Consider the following 17,695-nt stretch of genomic DNA (forward strand, 5'->3'; position numbering starts at 1 on the left):
TAAACAGGGCCACTAAGAGATTAATCTTTCTGTTTAGGTTAAGGGGGAATCAAGTTAACACATTAAAACTAGGTAGCTTTGTTATTGATACAACTTTAATTAATTTGACACTCAGGTTTAACCTTTACACCTCGCTCAAACTAACTCATGATGGTGAATAAATCCTATCATCATAAAGGTTAAGACTGATAATCTTCTCTAAGTAGGACATAGAGGACCTTTGACTTGACATTGAGAATTTCTGTTTAGGATGTTATATGCTACATAAAGACTTTACAGGCCCATAGAAGTGGTCACTGATTCAGTGTCCAAGAAACCAACCCCAAAAATGTGAGTCAGTGATACTCTATTTCAAAATTTTGACAGTGATGTGGCCCTCAGGTCAAAGGGATAACTGTTCCTACAATGTTTAATTGAGATTACACAAATTCCAACTTGATCATAACTTTTATCACTTTCAGGGACCTTGCCATCATCATTCTGCACCTCATGATCATCATCAGTGTCACCTTCAGCATCTTTAACCCATAACCAAACCTGCCACCATGAGGACATCAAGAAGTAACCACAGGTAACAAACCATTTGACACACTGTGAAGACACAATATATTTATATATTTTCTCAATAGTTTCAAATACATAGCCTGCTCATGATATCTATATTTCTTTACAGTAGAAAAATAATGTTTTGATTTCAGGAGTACTACAATTATATTCACTTGAAGAGGAGGTATTCAAAATCATCACTGTAAAATAAAATAGATCGGCGTACGTGGGCCACATCTGACGTAATCAGTCATGAAAACATTCTCATAACACCAGGTTTCACTTTCATAATTTCCCTCAACAGAAAACATAAAGGAACATGATACATACACAAAAAGAATACAAACAAGGTACATTTTATACATATCACTGGAGTGAGGAAGATTAAATGTAAGGAAGAAAAAGAAGAATACAAAAAAATTCACATGATAATATACAACAGCAGAGTTAACAATAGGAAGAGGAAACCACATCTGTGTTTGTAACAGCTGGGGAGGTTTTAAAAGGGTACTAAAGTACCATGAAAACATGTTGATTGTTTGCAATACAGAAGCCAGTTGAGCCAAGTACAAGAAGAAAAACAGTGTCTCAAGTTAAACAGCTCTTTGGGTTTGTGCAGTTTACTGATTCCAGTAGCTAAACATACCTAATGCACTTCTGTAAATTGTGTAAGCCATAAACCATGCAGTGGGGACAACAGAACATTTTGCTGAAAGCAGTGCACATTCATTGTACTGACAAAGGGCGATACACGAGCAGTGTCTCTACAGCGGTGCTTGGGGGGTAACACAACAAGCATTGATGGACTGTAGGTGGATAACTTGAACTAGAATGTGGGCAGTCACACACCCAGCTGCTTGTTCAGCCGGATGAGAGCGTCACTGACGATGTCAAGCTCGTGCCGAAGCTCCTCCACCACGCTGTTGATGCTGGGAGTGTCTTTTAGCACATCCACACTCTGGGTGTAAGGGTTGTATCGGACTGTGAAGGGACGCTTGATAGTCTTGGCAAACTCCCTGAAACCATTAATATAATATCATCATTTAATGATCCATTGTACATATTTAGATCATTTTCATTGACCTATGCAAGATCTACCACTATGATTTAATGTTTGACTGAGAAATGGAGCTCACCTCATCTTGACTTTGGCCTCCTCAAAGCTGTCTGACACAAAGTAGACATCCTGAAATGTTGTGATGATGCATTCTTGCTTGGATGTAACTTTGGGGTCAAAAGGCATTATCCTTGCATTGCCAGAGAGTGCATGCTGTGACAAAGGAAGATAATACAGATGTTGCAACCTTTGTTTGTAAAGAGTAGCTCACATTTCAGTCATTTGATTTAACACAAGCCAGTCTGCATCCAGATGTTTCAAACAAAAGAAAGGACCTATCAGAGAAACCATGAACTCTTTTATTAAGAATTATGACCACTGACTGAAGTTATTATGGATTTTTCAAGAACTTTTTCACATATCCACTCAGATGGACAGCATGCATTTGAGTTTTCATCTAAGAAATATAACCCCATGAATAAATCGATATGTCAGAACTATAAATATATATGTATATATATATATTTTTTATTTATTTTATTTTTTTATTATATTTTTTAATGCTGTTAAACTAGTGTGTTCACATATATGGACATATTCTAATAATATTCAATGCAATGCAAAAGTGCTGAACTTTGCTCCTGACTCCTCAGCCTCTCCACTCTGTATTTCTACTCCTCCCTTCCTTATTCTGCTCCTTGTTTTGGACTCCTCAGCCCTCACCCCCACCTCCCTCAGTGGAACTGTATACTTTTTCAACAAACAAAAACATTGTCAAAATTTTGTCGATATCCAATTTAGTAGACAGGTGATAAATTGTAATTTCCTCCCAACATAAAATCATACTTTGAAATTTGAACAGCTGTATTGCTCCTCAGTTGTTACTTGACGTGACCAAAGTTTATTTACCTTCAAGGGTCTCTTGTAGGGGTGTGGGGAAAAGTCCATACAGCATAGTATTTGGATATTTTACATGGCAATGTTGTATTGATACATGAATGCCATGTATTGAGTTTTATATAAATTGTTAATATTGCAAATCAAAAATTGAAACTTTTGGTAGCCTCCTGGAAAAAGAAAATCAATTGCTTTTTTATTCCACAAGAAATATTTTGCTGCAATAAAAATGGATGAAGTGAGATATATGGACTGAAAATTTTATCCTATTTGAGCAAACAGAAGTTGACAGGGTTTTCTTTTGGGGACATAATTTGCAGGGTAATAAATTTCAATATTGCAATATACAGTATGTTATCCCAATACTAAGCATCTCACAAAATATTTAAAATTGCAGTAATGTATCGTGACCTAAGTATTATGATCATATTGTACTGTGAGGCCTCTGATGATTCCCACTCATAGTCTTTTACCAAAGAAGGATTGGCAAGATAATCCTGAGCTGTGGAGCCTTGGTGGCATTCTGTCGGCCATCTTGGTTTTCAGAGATTTGCATTGCAGTTACAACAGCTGGCCAGCGGGTGGCAGTGTGTGGCTTGACGCACTATGGGCTTCTGTATTGACTGATGTGCAATTGTAGCACCAAAACCCCTGCATATACAAGAAAATGCCTTTTGCATAGCTGTCGACTGTAGTAATAACTTTGTGTGAAAGGGTTAACAGTGAAATTCTAAGGGACCCTTTAGGATTAGATGTTTAGATATAGCCAAACCTATATAGTGACTTTTTTTATTTGCTAATTATATTAATCTTAATGTATTTTGCTGGTTAGAGGGAGGGTTTATAGCTAAGATACAGCTGCTCTGGCACTTTTTAACACACTTCATGATAAAAATTTAGGAGTGAAACTGTGTCAACATGTCGACTGTATGTTCCTTTTAAATGTTTTTACCTTAAGCTCACTGATAGATGACAGCAGTCCTGCTCCGTATGCCCGCAGCTTCCCTTCTTGTTTGCATAGGCCAAACTCCACCGTAAAGAAGTAGCACTGCAACACAGGAGTCGATAAGACAGAAATGATTATGACTACTATTCTAGATTTTGAGGAAATAAAATTTGACTTGTCTCAATCAGTGTCACTCACTGTGGCCAGTTTCTGAACGGAGTCATCCGAGGCCCCGAGTGAAGCGAGACCAATCTCCTGAGAAAACTGGGCGAAGCTGGGTTCTGCTAGCAGTGGGACGTGACCCAGCAGCTCATGGCATGTGTCCCTTCATAATGAAAGACAGCACAATATTAGAGACGATAGCTTCATGTAACCATTGGAATCTGTTCTCTAGATACAGCACTGTGTAGTACTCACGGCTCTGGGGTGTATAAGGGGTCGGAGCTGTGCCGCACATACTGGGTACAGTGGAAAACCCGGAAGGCCAAACCAGCAAGGAAGTCACGTGGGGACAGATAACCGGCCACAGGCCTGATGGTGAATCCAGTGCGTTCTGAGAAGACGAGACGTTTGAAACACACATGAGTGACCACATTCACAAAGCTGGAAATATTTATAAAAGTTACAGCTCTTACTTTTGTATATGAGGTAAAAGTTACAAGCCTACCCCTGAGGAAGCGTGACACGTCTTCCAGCTGAGGGATGTTGTCCTCCCGAAATTCACAGTATTTGGACAGCAGTGGCAGGTTCTTCAAGTATTCCCGGCAGGCGTGGGTGGGGTACAGCTTGTTGAGCTCCCTGTACACCACTCCCCAAGTCTTCACTTCCTCCTCTGTGAACTCGATACGAGGAATCGGATCCCCACTGAAACATCATAATAATTCTTTAAATATCAAGTAAAAACTTAACAGACTTCCAAAATAACCATTAAAATATATAAGACAAACTCACTGTTTAAAGGCCATGGCGAGATCAGCAAAGTACTTTCGCCTTTTCCGGTAGACGTTGTCCTTGAAACCCTGATGGAGAGGAACACAGAGAATGAGAATGCTTGAAATTTAAGGAAGTTACATTTTTTTAAGTCAGCCAGTTATCTGATATGTGCCTACATACCGGATGATCCGCATCCAACTCGGAGCCATACATCAGGACACGGTTAGCACACTTGTCCAAGTCTGAAATCTTCTTTGGGAACCAAGGTACATTATACATTTCTGTGAAGAGTCCAAAAAATTAGTTTTTGCTGATAATACGGTCTAATATAATATATTTGTTACGCAGCATCTGCAGGGTTTCATTTACCTTCCTCTTCTAGACAGGAGTTATCTGGAGGCTCCATATCCACCACGTTCACATGCTTTCGAAGCAGCTGGATGATTTCGTTCAGTTGTTCGTGGTTGCTGTCGCAGTCCACAAAAATTTCAAACTCAGAGTTGCGTCTTTTGGATTTTCTGGACTCTATGTGAACAAGGTTGACATGGTTTTCCTGCAAGAAACATGGAGAGTCATTTTTAAGTCATCTACATTTGCTTTAACAGTAGTATGATAAATAAATAAGTTACTGGGAGACATATGTGGTATGAAAATGTTACTCTATAATGTAGACACTGTATTTTAAATATTTAAGGAACAGGAATCATGATAACCTTACCTGGAAGAGTCTGAGCGCCTTCACTAGTCCTCCCACTTCATTCTTCAGGGAGAAGATGATTGTCGCCCTTCCCTTCTCTGAAGTATTCTTCTTTTCAGTGGAATTTTCCTCAATTTTCGTGAAGGTTGATTTGTTTATCTGAAAACCATGATGAAAGATAGTTTTAATTTACCGCAAAATATCATCCTCAACAACCAATAGCAGCTCTCCTCTAATGGTTACATGAAGAAATATTCAACTTTTTAATGCATATTTGATTCACTCCCCCTTTCTTATTAGCGTCAGACCCTAAACGTAAAAACTTAGGAGAATGAGATGGATAGTATTGTGAAAAAAGCACAGTCACATGCCACATTTCTCAGGGAAAGTAATGACGTGACTGCACAACTTCTTATCACTTTAGAGGTTCTATAACCATCCAAAAATGGACATCCTCTCTAACGAACATGCAACACTGTCAAAAATCAGTAAGTTGTAGAGAGTAAGAATCAGAAAACTGCTGCAGACATGTCTAAATATTTCTGTCACCTTGAAAAAGAAACAGTTTTTGTCTTTACATTCATACAGATGAATATAATATATAACTTAATAATATAATTTGTTGCACTGCATCATTTTTTCATGATGTCTGACGTGATTTGGAGCATTTGTAGAATGGTTTTGTTGTTTGGTTCAATGTTTTTATATGTACAAATGTGGAACCGTCTATGTCCTGGAATGCAAGACACATTTAAGAATTTGTTTCTGACAATAAAGTTACATCAAATCAAAATCAAAATGAAACAGGTAAAGCGTTGGATCCATGTGGAGACAGGGCTGAGATTAGTGACCACAGGAGGCTACCCAGCCCCTCTCGTGTGTTTCAGTACCTTGGACAGCGCTCTCACGTTGACGCACGGCTGCACACGCGGAAAATTCATGGTAATCCTGCATCAGATTTTAGAAGCAGGACTGTAACGCGCCAGCAGCACAGAAAAACTAATCTGTTTTGACGGGCTGCGACGTTTTCTCCTTCGCTTTAGTCGTAGCATGCATCTGTGCAACTACATCAAGCTGTAATTTAAACCTTCTCACAGTCTAATTGGTCAAAGTTGTTTGTTGTAGGTTTGTAAATGAGGTCAAAATAATCAATTAATTTCATTTAGTTGCTGCCTACCATATTCCGTCCTTCGAGCATTGTGTAGACAGCGCGGCAGACCAGTTTTCGGTGGACCCTTGTCGGTAGTATCCCTGAAAGCATTAGTGTATGGAGACTGGATCAGGACGCTCCTCGGGGTCAACTCTTTGCGTCTCGGTTTAACGAAGATGAACTTGTCTCTGTCTCAAAGAATCGCCTTACTGCAATCTCATTTAGACAGCGGGGAAGCCTATTATTAGCTCCCTGCATGTTGAGATCTTAGCAGACATTAGGCAGCGTTTAATCGCGGCAGCAGGTTTGAGGCTGCGAAGTGCGGTGATTTTACGCACACGTGTTACTTCATCATATTGTGGTTTCCTCTGTCTTAATGTTGACCTAATTGATGTAAACAGCTTTAGGTATTTTTAATATAGGCTACACGTCAAAAAGTCCACGTGAATATTCTAAATTTTAATCTGCAGTTAAGCCCAATTACAGCTGCTTAACTGAACCATTATTCCTTGTCTTTCGCACCTCTCATTGTGCGACACAACGGATGGTTGTTCCACTTTTATTCCCTTGAGATATAATTCAATTTGTTCAACATTACTGTTATCATAAATCTCCTTAAATCCATAAAGACCCCTGTGTTTAAGATATAGAAAAGTTTGCAGTTTCGACCTGTTCAGTACCATGGTTATTTGTTGGACTTTTTTTGTTTGTCCGCTTTTTGTTGCGCAACCTTTAAATTGAAAGGCATGCATATGATTTATATTGCAATATAATATCTAAATCTATGTAATGTGATCTATTTATTTGAATTTCTACATCCAGCATCGCTTCAGATAAAGTCTCCTTTTTCCATGTGTGCGTAAAGGAGACATCACAGACTCTGCAGGTTAATCGGTTTATCTTTTTTCTCCCCTGGAAATCGGTGAATGGCGTGCAGATTGAGCATTAATGAGTCCTTTATTACAAGAAATTCGGAGGTATCCCCCTTTAACCTTCTTAACCCTTTGACGCAACACACTATGGGCAAACAAAACCGCTTAAATTAATCTGCGCTGACTAGAAAGTCAAGGCTTATTTGGTAAGACGACCCGGAACGATCTCTCCACCACTGTCAAAAAATATCACATGCAAGAAAACCTCTTCACCTTCATGTTTTTTTTTCTCAGCAAAAAAAAAAAAGTCATCAGTGCTGCAGTCAGATGTCTTTTTTCTTTTTAAGCTCTTACCTCATTGTTCAGCAGTTTCTCCTCAAAGCCAATGTTCATGGAGTCAAATGATCTTCCTCTGCGTGGTCCTTCGTTTTTGTTTGAGTACATGTTAAAGTGCTGCTGGTTTATTTGCCCCTCTTTAAATGCAGTTCTTGCAGGTGGGTTTTCTGTCTGCCCCGAGAAGCAGCGCGCTTTGCTATTTAACCGCGGAAAGAAAGAGGAGGGGGCAATAATCTCACCCACGGCAGCAAATGGAAAAAGAGCGGCACGGCTCACGTCATTGGGGAAAAGGGTATCTTTTATTTCACCTAAAGGCCTGAAACAGCTTCAATGAGATCAATCACAAATTCAGATTTTACTGAGATAATAAAATTGGACTGAATTAAATTGAACTGAACTGTTTTCATTATATATTTCAATATGTTTGATTATCAAAAAACTGCAGCATTTGTCATAAAAAAGATAAAAAATCATGACTTATTGATATATTCTGCAATGTTAAACTCATCTGCAAGCATTTAAAACTTAATATGGAAAGTGTGCTATCATATTGACATTGTAGGCTGCCCATTTAATTTGTATGCTGATAATTCACTATGGACTCCTCATGTTGACACAAGCAGTTAATTCTTCTTGTTTGTTGACACCTTGAGACTAAGAGGAGGTCAAGGTTTAAGAGGATTCAAGCGTAGCCCACCTGCCTCCATTGAGCAGTGATCCAAACATGCCCCCCTTTCAAAATCCTCTGCACTGTAAGCACCTCTGGGTTCTCGTGCACATAGCACAAATAACCTGCATGTTTTCCTGTCTTTAACACCATGAGCCTTTTAATAAGATCAAGACAATCAGCGGAGAGAGCTTCGGAGGGCCCCTGCAAGCAGAATCAAAAGAGACCTCATTACTTTAAACAGATAACACCACTGTTCTCTCTATAAGCTTCAGTCACCTTACAAGTAGGACAGGTGAGATGTCTTTGTCTGTCCGCTTGCTCTTTTAGCTCCTGGCAGCTCTAATGCAGTGGTACATGTGGCTGATGCACATGCGGTGTGTCTCAGGTGGTCCTGGCCTGTGTCACCCGTGACATGGCCAGATGCTTTACGCAACACAGGAGGCAGTGAAGGGAACTTCCTCCCCCCTGAAACTGAACCCAGGGCTGCTCTCAGATGTTGTAGCAATATAGCAAGGCCGCGCTTTCATTATGCAGCCATGTTTCAGAATAGTAAAGCACTGCATTATGTGGGCATCCAGTCTGTTCTGGTGCTAGAACAGACAGCGGGCCATTAAAACACATCTGCCACCAGGAGAGCCAGTTGTCTCCAGCAGTAGCTACATGTACCAGTATGCATTGCTCATAAAGTTTACCCCCCCTTCAACATGACCGAAGCATGAGTGAACATGTTTACCCGACTGTTGGCTTAAGCTCTTTATCGCCTCCACCTACAGAAGGCAAACATTTCTGCTTCAATGTGCAAACACAATATGCCATAGCAACAAAACACAGCTAATCAACAATGAATATTTTGTACAGTTGAAAGGTCAAAGGAAACACTGTATGTCTCCATTTTACCTCCACTTGAAGTTAGTAGCCACATTAACACACAATATATAGCCACATAGCTATCTTATAAAAACATGAGCTGGCTTACAGAAACACTCTGAAGTAGTGTCGTCAAAAAATATCAGTGTATTGATACAGATTCTGAATATCTGACGCAATGTCAGCACTCATTGTCCGCAGTATCGACACATCGGTGCTACTTTCTTCTCTCTAGCAGTACAGTGCCCCCCATAGCCCCACCTCCTGTCACTCACTTTCCCTTTAATTCAGTTCAGTTCAAAAGTGGAAAAAAGTCCATTTTATGCCCTTAATATCATTTTTTCCCTGTAGTGTTAAAAATGGTATCGAATATTGATATTTTTAAGGTATTATATCAAAATTAGAAATTCCTATATTGTGACAACACTACAGTAGGCATGGGACGATGTGAAAATTTCATGTCACTTTTAATAATTTTGATTCAAAATATTATCCTGATAATTATCAACATATACTCAAAACTGGCACTAAAGCATACTGTAATTAATTTACCTCACATTTTGTTAGGAAACAAATAGTTTTATTGCAGCACAGAGAGGACACACATATATTTTTTAGTGAAGGCACTGCAGTGAAAAACAAACATGCATCTGAAAAAGCCAGGCTTTTTGATAGAGGTGGGAATCACCAGAGGCTCCACGATACGATATTATCACAATATTTTGTCACGAAACGATATTATTGTGATTTTAAATGTGTTGCGATATGCTCAGTATTGTGATAAAATGTATTGCGATTTATTACCTGTTTTCAACTGCAAATATGTCCCCGAAAGAAAACTTAATTAACATCTGTATCATCTAATAAGATAAAGTTTTCAGTCTGTTCATCTGACTTCAGCCATTTTTGCAGTAAACTGTATCTGGTGGACTGAAAAAGCAACTGATTATATTATTTCAGTAGGCTACCTAAAGTTTGATTTGTATTTGTAACATTAATAATTCATATCATAAAAAATTTGATACATGGCACTGTGTGACGATACGACATTGCCACACAAAAATATCGCAATACCATGCTGCATTAATTTTTACCCCCACCCCTACTTTTTAACCATTTGAAATGGTATCATATCTTTTGATATGACATATGCTGATACATACTTAATGTCTTTTTTATTGTTGGTCGGCCAGCAGTCTCTTTGGGGGCTGCTGGACACGCTAGTCACGATATTCTGATGATGGAAATTCACCATGATTAATTTATTGAGTTTTTTTTTTAATCACAATCCAGGATACAATCATATATCGTCCCATCCCTACTCCGCAGTCAGCCGCTCTCTGGTGTCTGTCAGCATCTTAGTAATTATTTGGGCTGAAACAGTTGGGCGATTAATTGATTAGTTGATACAAATCAAATCAGAAACTTTTTTGATTTTTGCTTAATCATTTAAATTAAAGTAAAAACTACAAACAATATCTGGTTCTCAAATGTAAAGATATTCCACTTTTCTATTTGCTACATAATCGTAAATCAGATTTTTCACTTTTGTCACATATGTAAGGTAGTATAGTGTGTTTCATTACAATTTTTCAGCTTCCATATTAGCAAAGAAGCGTTGATCCTTTGATAAAACAACAGATTTTCTCCACTTGGAAATGATACAAACATCCTTCATCCAGTATCCAAATGTTGGAGGTGAAGAGTCTTTCCATTTACACAGGATGAATGAAAATAATTCTTAATTCCAGCCCCTCATAAATATCACCATGACACTTAATTTATTTGGCACAGATTACAATGAAGCCGAACCTTAAGAGAGACAAGAACACAGCATTGGTATTTTTATAAATATATTATTAAAAACATTTTAAATGGTATAAAACAGCAGAGCTATTGACTGTTAGGGTGATAAAAGACCTTTATTGTAAGAGCAGATTTGAGTAATGTGAGTGAGCTGCTCTCTCTTTCTGTGGCAGCATCTAACAAAATCTACAGTGAAATTCAGCGTAGTAAGTCTTTTTTGTCCTATCTTTTGGTGCTACCTGCTAACTGGACAGCATCAGTTGTAAAAAACCTCTGATTCTTTCTGTCACATTTTCTCCTCTGTGGGTAAAACAAATGTGCCTTGATTCTGACAACATGTTTTATAATGTAAAGCAGCTAATCCACACTGTCCTCTGCCTGTATCGAGTCAACGTGGCTAGTTTACGAGTCTTCTTTCACACAAACTCTCTTTGTAGATCTGCATTCGTCCATTCACACCAAAATACGTCAGTGAACGCCACAAGTGGGCTGCCACTGTCCAAATAATTACAAAGAGCACAGTGGAGCCTCTACACGTGTTAACCCCTGTGAAGGATGCATGGGAAAAGCTTGAAATGTTTTTCATAGAATCGGTATTGTTGCTCGCTTAGTTACCAGAGGAGAGAAAAGGCAGGGGAAAGAACAAAGCCGACTGAATGGTATGGCTGTGGTATTGTTCATGATCCAGTAACGATGATGCCTTTCATCAAGCAGGTTTAAATATACTTACAGATACGTTTTCACAGACACATGCTGCACATGCTCTGGCCACATCTTTGATCTCCTCGTGTCCTGACAGCTTCTGGATCACATCTGCTTTATTTAACGTCAGAGTCAGAGGCTCACAGGTTTACAAATCGTGCATTTGATATTTTCTGCGGCACACTAACTCTGATATTATCCTTGTATTATATTGGAGTATGTTTAAACAGTTAGTACTGATTCTTACTGATGATGTAATGTGGCTTGTTCCATGTCTTCTCTGCCATTCAGAGGGTAATTGACACAGGTGCTTTGAGATACTTTAAGCCATCGAGTACCTTGAGGTCGGAGAGTGCAACATGAATAAGATTAGTCATTGTGGTTTGTTCTCCTAGTGACCCATTGACCCTATGTGGAGAGTGGTCTCTGGATAATTAGCATCAAGGATGAGACAGTGTGAACCGAGGGCGTAGTTTATTCTCACCACCAGTAGTCCATCTAAACTGTGGCAGAAATATTCCTCCACATTTATATCTATAAAGTGTGCAAAACATGCTTTGCATAACACAAATGTTCTTTAGATATTCCTCAAAATACACGCACATGTTCTGTAAACTTTGTACTCATTTTTCTTTAGCTATACCTCCATGACACTATTCATTTCTTTCTTCTCCTGAGGAGCACATCATGCTCCTCTGCAGTCAGACAATGAGAGTACTCAGTATATCCACACATCTCATTACTGAAACCTACTTCGGATGAAAACCAGCCTGTTGAAGGACTGCCAGGCCAACCAGGCAGCCAAACTGTCTTTAACGCTCACAGGAACAAGCAACAGTTATTAATTAATTAATTGATTGCACAGTCTCTTATTTCTGATTACTCTCTGTCGCGTGTCAGACATGTCTGGGTGCGTGAGGGCTTCGCCATGTCTGCCAGTCTGTCCCAGTTCTGTTCACTTCAATCAGAGGGATTTACTCACAGTGTCTGAGCATCAAGCTGCAAGAGATCTCCCTGGCTAATCTCACCCCCTGGTACGAACAAAGTGCCCATCAGAGCATATTAAAGCTGTACCACATCTCACTGGGCATTTGGAAGATAGAGAATACTAAAATACTATGATAATAATTTAAGTAATACTTGTGTTGTCTGTTTGAAGTCACGCCACCGTTAGTTTAGAAATTCAGGACCAAAGTAATATAAATTAATATTGTCAATTTAGCAATTTCTCTTTTATTTTTTTATTTTATTAAGTTAAAAATCTAGAATGGAGGATACTGACTTTCCAACCAACACTGCTCCCAGTGGACCACACATACTAAAACTATGGACAATCAATCATCACTCATGTGCAATGTCTGTATCTGTATATACTAACTGTGACATATCTACACTTGATACAAGCAATAATGTAAATTCTGCCACACAGCCTGTCTATTTATTATTATATCTTGCTTTTACTTCTTACTGCTTACAATCAGTCACTCAGGTGCAATAACAGTAATGTTTACCTGAGCAGTATCTTTACTTCCATCAGTCAGTAATGTGAAATCCGCCAGTCTGCCTCTTTTTGATGCTTCCTTATTATATTGCTCTGTGTTTTTTTTATACTGTGTGGTTATTATACTGCTCTTTGTTTGTTGTACAGTTTACTTATTTTACGCACTGCTTCCTGTTTGCACTGTCCCTTTGTTGCTATAATGCTGTAGATTTCCCTGCTGTGGGGGGATTATTTTATCTTATTTTAAGATTAGAAAAACATAAAAAAAATAGATTAATGAATGAAAATAAAAAAATAACAAGCTATCAATTAAAAATCTTGTATAAAATGAATAAAGTATAAGTATTTTGAAATATGGATAATGCCTAAAGTGAGTTAGCTGTTCACATGCAAAATATTTAAATTAGCCAAAACTAAACTTCTTCTGCTTTCGTGTATCATCAGATGGCCAACTCCATGTCGTGCAACCACGTCCTCATCTCCGGTCCTAAGTCGAAGAGGCCAGATTCTGAGGGTGGGCTGTATAGGGGCAGCCGGTGATTATGTGCTCGGCAGTCTGTTCACACTCGCCACACTCGCATGCCGCACTGTCCAATAGGCCCCACTTCATCAAAGATGACTTGAAGCGGCCGGCCCAGTGCGTAGACGGTTCAGCGAGGTCCATAGATGGTGTGGTAGGTCTTCTCCTTTTACACCGCCACCTGGGTCCTGGATGTGGACCGGTGGATCCGGGAGGGCCCAGTCGTCTAAACTAATATACCATGAAACTATAAATATATAAACACTGACTGAGTCATGCAGATAGACAGACAGACAGATAGATAGAGAGATAGAGAGATCCTTTATTGTCATTGCGTGTCCCAGTTAGCAGGATGTGAATGTGTACACATGCACCAACACACACTCGCATGGGCGTATCACATAATTCTCATGACCACATACACATTCATATTTATATTTCTAAGATATATAACACATCATTAACAACAAGTTATACATAACTTTAAGACATTCTTATCTCATCTGGTTAAAAATAAAAACAGAAAACAGGGCAAATATTCATTTTTCAGCATCAAAACTATGCAAACAGTTCAGTTAACACATTGTAATATTAGGGCTGGGACAATATCAGATTTTCACAATTATTGTGGCCAAAGGACTTATCACGGTAATCTAATTTTTACGATATCTGTAGAAATGCTGTCGATCAAATTCATCTTTAACTTTCTTTATTTTGCATTTTGTCTCTTTTTTGGCAAATAAATTAAACTCAAGATACAAGGAAAGGGAGGTGGAAAGAGGGCGTGTAACCATAACTCTACCAAAGCGTGCAAATAGAGCAAATACACTCTGTGGACAGTGAAAAGGCAACGAGATGGTGTTGGGGGAGGGAGAGAAAATGAGAACAGACAGACACAAAAATTATTTAAGGGGTGCTGAATTATTTACACAATATTATCGGATGTGTATTAATGCTGGTATATTCTGACACCCCTGTGTAACAGTAAAGTGCAAATTAATCTATGGTAGTTAGTTAGACAGCACCTGTTCACTATTAAAAAAAAGGATAAAACACACATCAGTATAGTGGGATCAATTTTTGTCTCAGTGGTTCTACTTGAGTGGGATGTTCAGCCTCCGTTTCCACTCCACACTGGTGTTATTTGAATTTCCAGAGAATCCAAGGTCTTCCAAATGCACTTCATCAATAGAGTTGTAGTCTTTCACCTGATCCTAAACCTTGTTTGCACAACTAACTAATCAGAGCAGTGAATGGTCTGTTTACGCACACTTCCTGTGGCAGCGCTGCCTCTCTTTAATTAGCTCCAATTCTTTTCATTGCAGAACAAACAGCAGCATATGCCACTTGGTGACAGGCGTCAGCGGCACACAAGGACAGGACAGGATAGAGCTGCGCCCGTAAACACCTGCCACACTCAAAGCAGGAACGTGATATGTGATGCGGAAAAAAAATAGATAGAGATTCAAAAAGGGTCACTGAAAGTCATGGTGAAGGCAATCTGGAAAAGCTTTTTATAAATTATGTTAGGTGATCATTTTAAGAGGTATATTAACACTACAGTTATCTCCTAATGGCACACAGTTTCTCCAATACAAGCAGTTTGAAACATTTAAAAACGGCAGTTTAACACAGCAGCTCCAAACCAGTACATGTAATGTAATGTGTACATGTAATTATTTATGCTGTATTTTTTAGATTAAATTTAATCCCTGTTACAAGAGTTTTTCCCTACAATCTCTTTCAAATGTTTAAACAACACTTTTAGGATTCAAGAGTCTTTATTGACACCACCTTGCAGTGTTGGGAAAGTTATTTTTAAAACTTATTTTTTCATTCATTTATTGAGTATATGCCCTAATATGTAGTTATTAATATATTCCATTAGATTACTCAAACTAAGTAATGTATTCAGAATATTTTGGATTGCTTTTGGAATACTTCAAAATATCTTGCTGAGCTCATTTGTCTGAGTTTTATATTTTCATGCCAAAAAACACAAAACAGCGTCCTGGCTGCATCTCCTCTGCCTTTGGCATGTGGCAGGTGCACTGCACACCCTTCTTAAAATATCTGTTTATAGGAAAGTGTGCCTCCTTTGACTTTTACACTGTGTTGTAACAGCAAGCGAGCATCTCTCTTTGTCCACACTGAATCTGTGAAATATGCACAAATCACATCCTTCCTCCAGCCAGCTGCCACCTTATTTAGGTTTTAGGTGCTGTGTAGATAAGTCCTCCTTCCAGCTTTACAAATCAGTTGTTCTTTGTCTAATGCAGAGCTTTCCAAGCGAGAGACAGGAATAATAATAGTAAACACAAGGAGAATAACTCAAATAACATCATAAAATGTCCTAAGTAAAGATAAAATAAAGAAGGCCAAAACTAAAATCAATAAGATAGCAATAAAATAGACAAACAGCTCAGATTAAATCAGGATATGCTTTCCAATAGAAGTACGTTTTTAGGAGAGACTTAAACGAAGCCAGTGACTCAGACAGCCTAATATCCTCGGGCAGGTCGTTCCAGAGCCTCGGGGCCATGATTGCAAAAGCTCTGTCCCCTATGGTCCTCAGCCTGGACTCTGGAACAAGCAGAAGACCTCTGCCCGAGGATCTCAAACTACGCAGAGGTTCATAAGGGACTAACTGGTCTGAAATGTAATCTGGAGCCAGTCCATGAAGAGCCTTAAAAGTAATCCATAAGATTTTAAAGTCAATCCTGAATCAAACAGGGAGCCAATGTAAAGAGGCTGAAACTGGTGTGATGTGGTCGTGCTTCTTGGTTTTGGTTAAAAGCCTCGTGGGTGAGTTCTGAACAATCTGAAGTTGTTGCAAGGTTTTTTGATTAAGAAAGGAATAAAGGCTGTTGCAATAATCAAGACACGGAGAGATAAAAGCATGTGCAACAGTTTGTGTATCTCTAAAAGTTAAAAAAGATCTTAAATGAATAGAATGAATAGAAAGAGGGCATCAGTGCTGCATTGCCCATTGCCAACTCTGACATTCCTATAGAAGACAATCAAACTAACTTTGTCACTGATGCTCACTTGTGTCACATTCAGTTCTAACACAGTGTTAGAGCAAATAAATCACAAACAAATAAAGTAATCTCTTCAAGTAATCTATTTTTAAAGATAGTGACAGCATTCAGAATACCACCACTTTAAACTGTAACTAGTGAAATACGGTGACACGTACTTTGTGTTTTAAATACAATTCTATAAGATACTAGGAGCCAGTGTAGGTTATGTAAAACAGGAGTTATGTGGTCTCTCTTTTGAGTTTTTGTTAAAACCCTGGCAGCAGCATTGTGAATGGTCTGCAGTTTTGCAATGGCGGTTTTAGGTAGGCCAGTGTATAGAGCATTACACTAGTCAAGACGACTGGAAAGCATGGATAAACTTCTCAGCATATTGCCGGCTCAGTGGAGATCGTACCTTAGCTATATTGCGTAAATGATGAAATGCAGTTTTTGTTAACGAATTAAAATGAACTTTAAAATTGAGATCACAATAAAAAAATCACTCTGAGGTCGTGTCTGTGTGACCAGATGGACGTAGACCTACCTCTAGAGCCAGGATTCTTTGTACTGAGAGACACTCCAGAGGATAAAGACACTAAAAACCAGACGTATCTGCTTGGGGTGCTGCTGTTGATTGCAAAAAAAAAAAAGATATGCATATAAGAATAGGTTATTTGGGTGCCTGTGTCTGTGTTGCCTCTGTATATTATATGATCAAGATAGGTTTTAATGCAAAGCTTACATTTGTTATGTGATACACCATATTTGTTTGTTCTCTGACATATGCATGACTACATTTGATTGAATTTGAAGATAGAATCAAGTGCAAAAAATAGCCAACAGAGACATGTATAATGAATATAGCTAGTTATTTTTTATTATTAATTAACTATAGCTAGTTATTTTTATTGCTTTTTTATTTTTTAATTGATTTTAGGATCAATCTGCCAAATGTGCCCCACAGAGGCTGACATTTGGTGATGTCTGACCTTTCCACCGCTGCATAAACAAGGTTGTGTTGGTGACAATGTGCTACTGTCTAGTTTATCATTACAACGTCCTCACAAATAAGCTGGTTGAAGAAGCAAGTGCAAACACCAACGTCACCGCATCACTTTTTGCGAGCAGGAAACGTCAGTGTCTTTGATATCCAGGGATCGTGAAGGGGAAAG

General features: G+C 38.6%; 1 protein-coding gene across 1 annotated transcript; it reads right to left on the reverse strand.

Annotated features, from left to right (window-relative positions):
• Positions 1-594: 594 nt before the first annotated feature.
• On the reverse strand, positions 595-7,597 carry tph1a (tryptophan hydroxylase 1 (tryptophan 5-monooxygenase) a). The gene is made up of 11 exons (XM_033634308.2): positions 7,453-7,597; positions 5,098-5,235; positions 4,749-4,932; positions 4,560-4,660; positions 4,398-4,465; positions 4,114-4,310; positions 3,864-3,999; positions 3,645-3,771; positions 3,453-3,548; positions 1,683-1,816; positions 595-1,562 (listed from the first exon to the last, which is right to left on the reverse strand). The coding sequence occupies exons 1-11, from the start codon at positions 7,540-7,542 to the stop codon at positions 1,388-1,390; spliced, it is 1,446 nt and encodes a 481-aa protein (XP_033490199.1). The 5' UTR covers positions 7,543-7,597; the 3' UTR covers positions 595-1,387.
• Positions 7,598-17,695: the final 10,098 nt, after the last annotated feature.

The sequence above is a fragment of the Epinephelus lanceolatus genome, chromosome 5, assembly GCF_041903045.1.
Source record: "Epinephelus lanceolatus isolate andai-2023 chromosome 5, ASM4190304v1, whole genome shotgun sequence".
NCBI lineage: Eukaryota > Metazoa > Chordata > Actinopteri > Perciformes > Serranidae > Epinephelus > Epinephelus lanceolatus.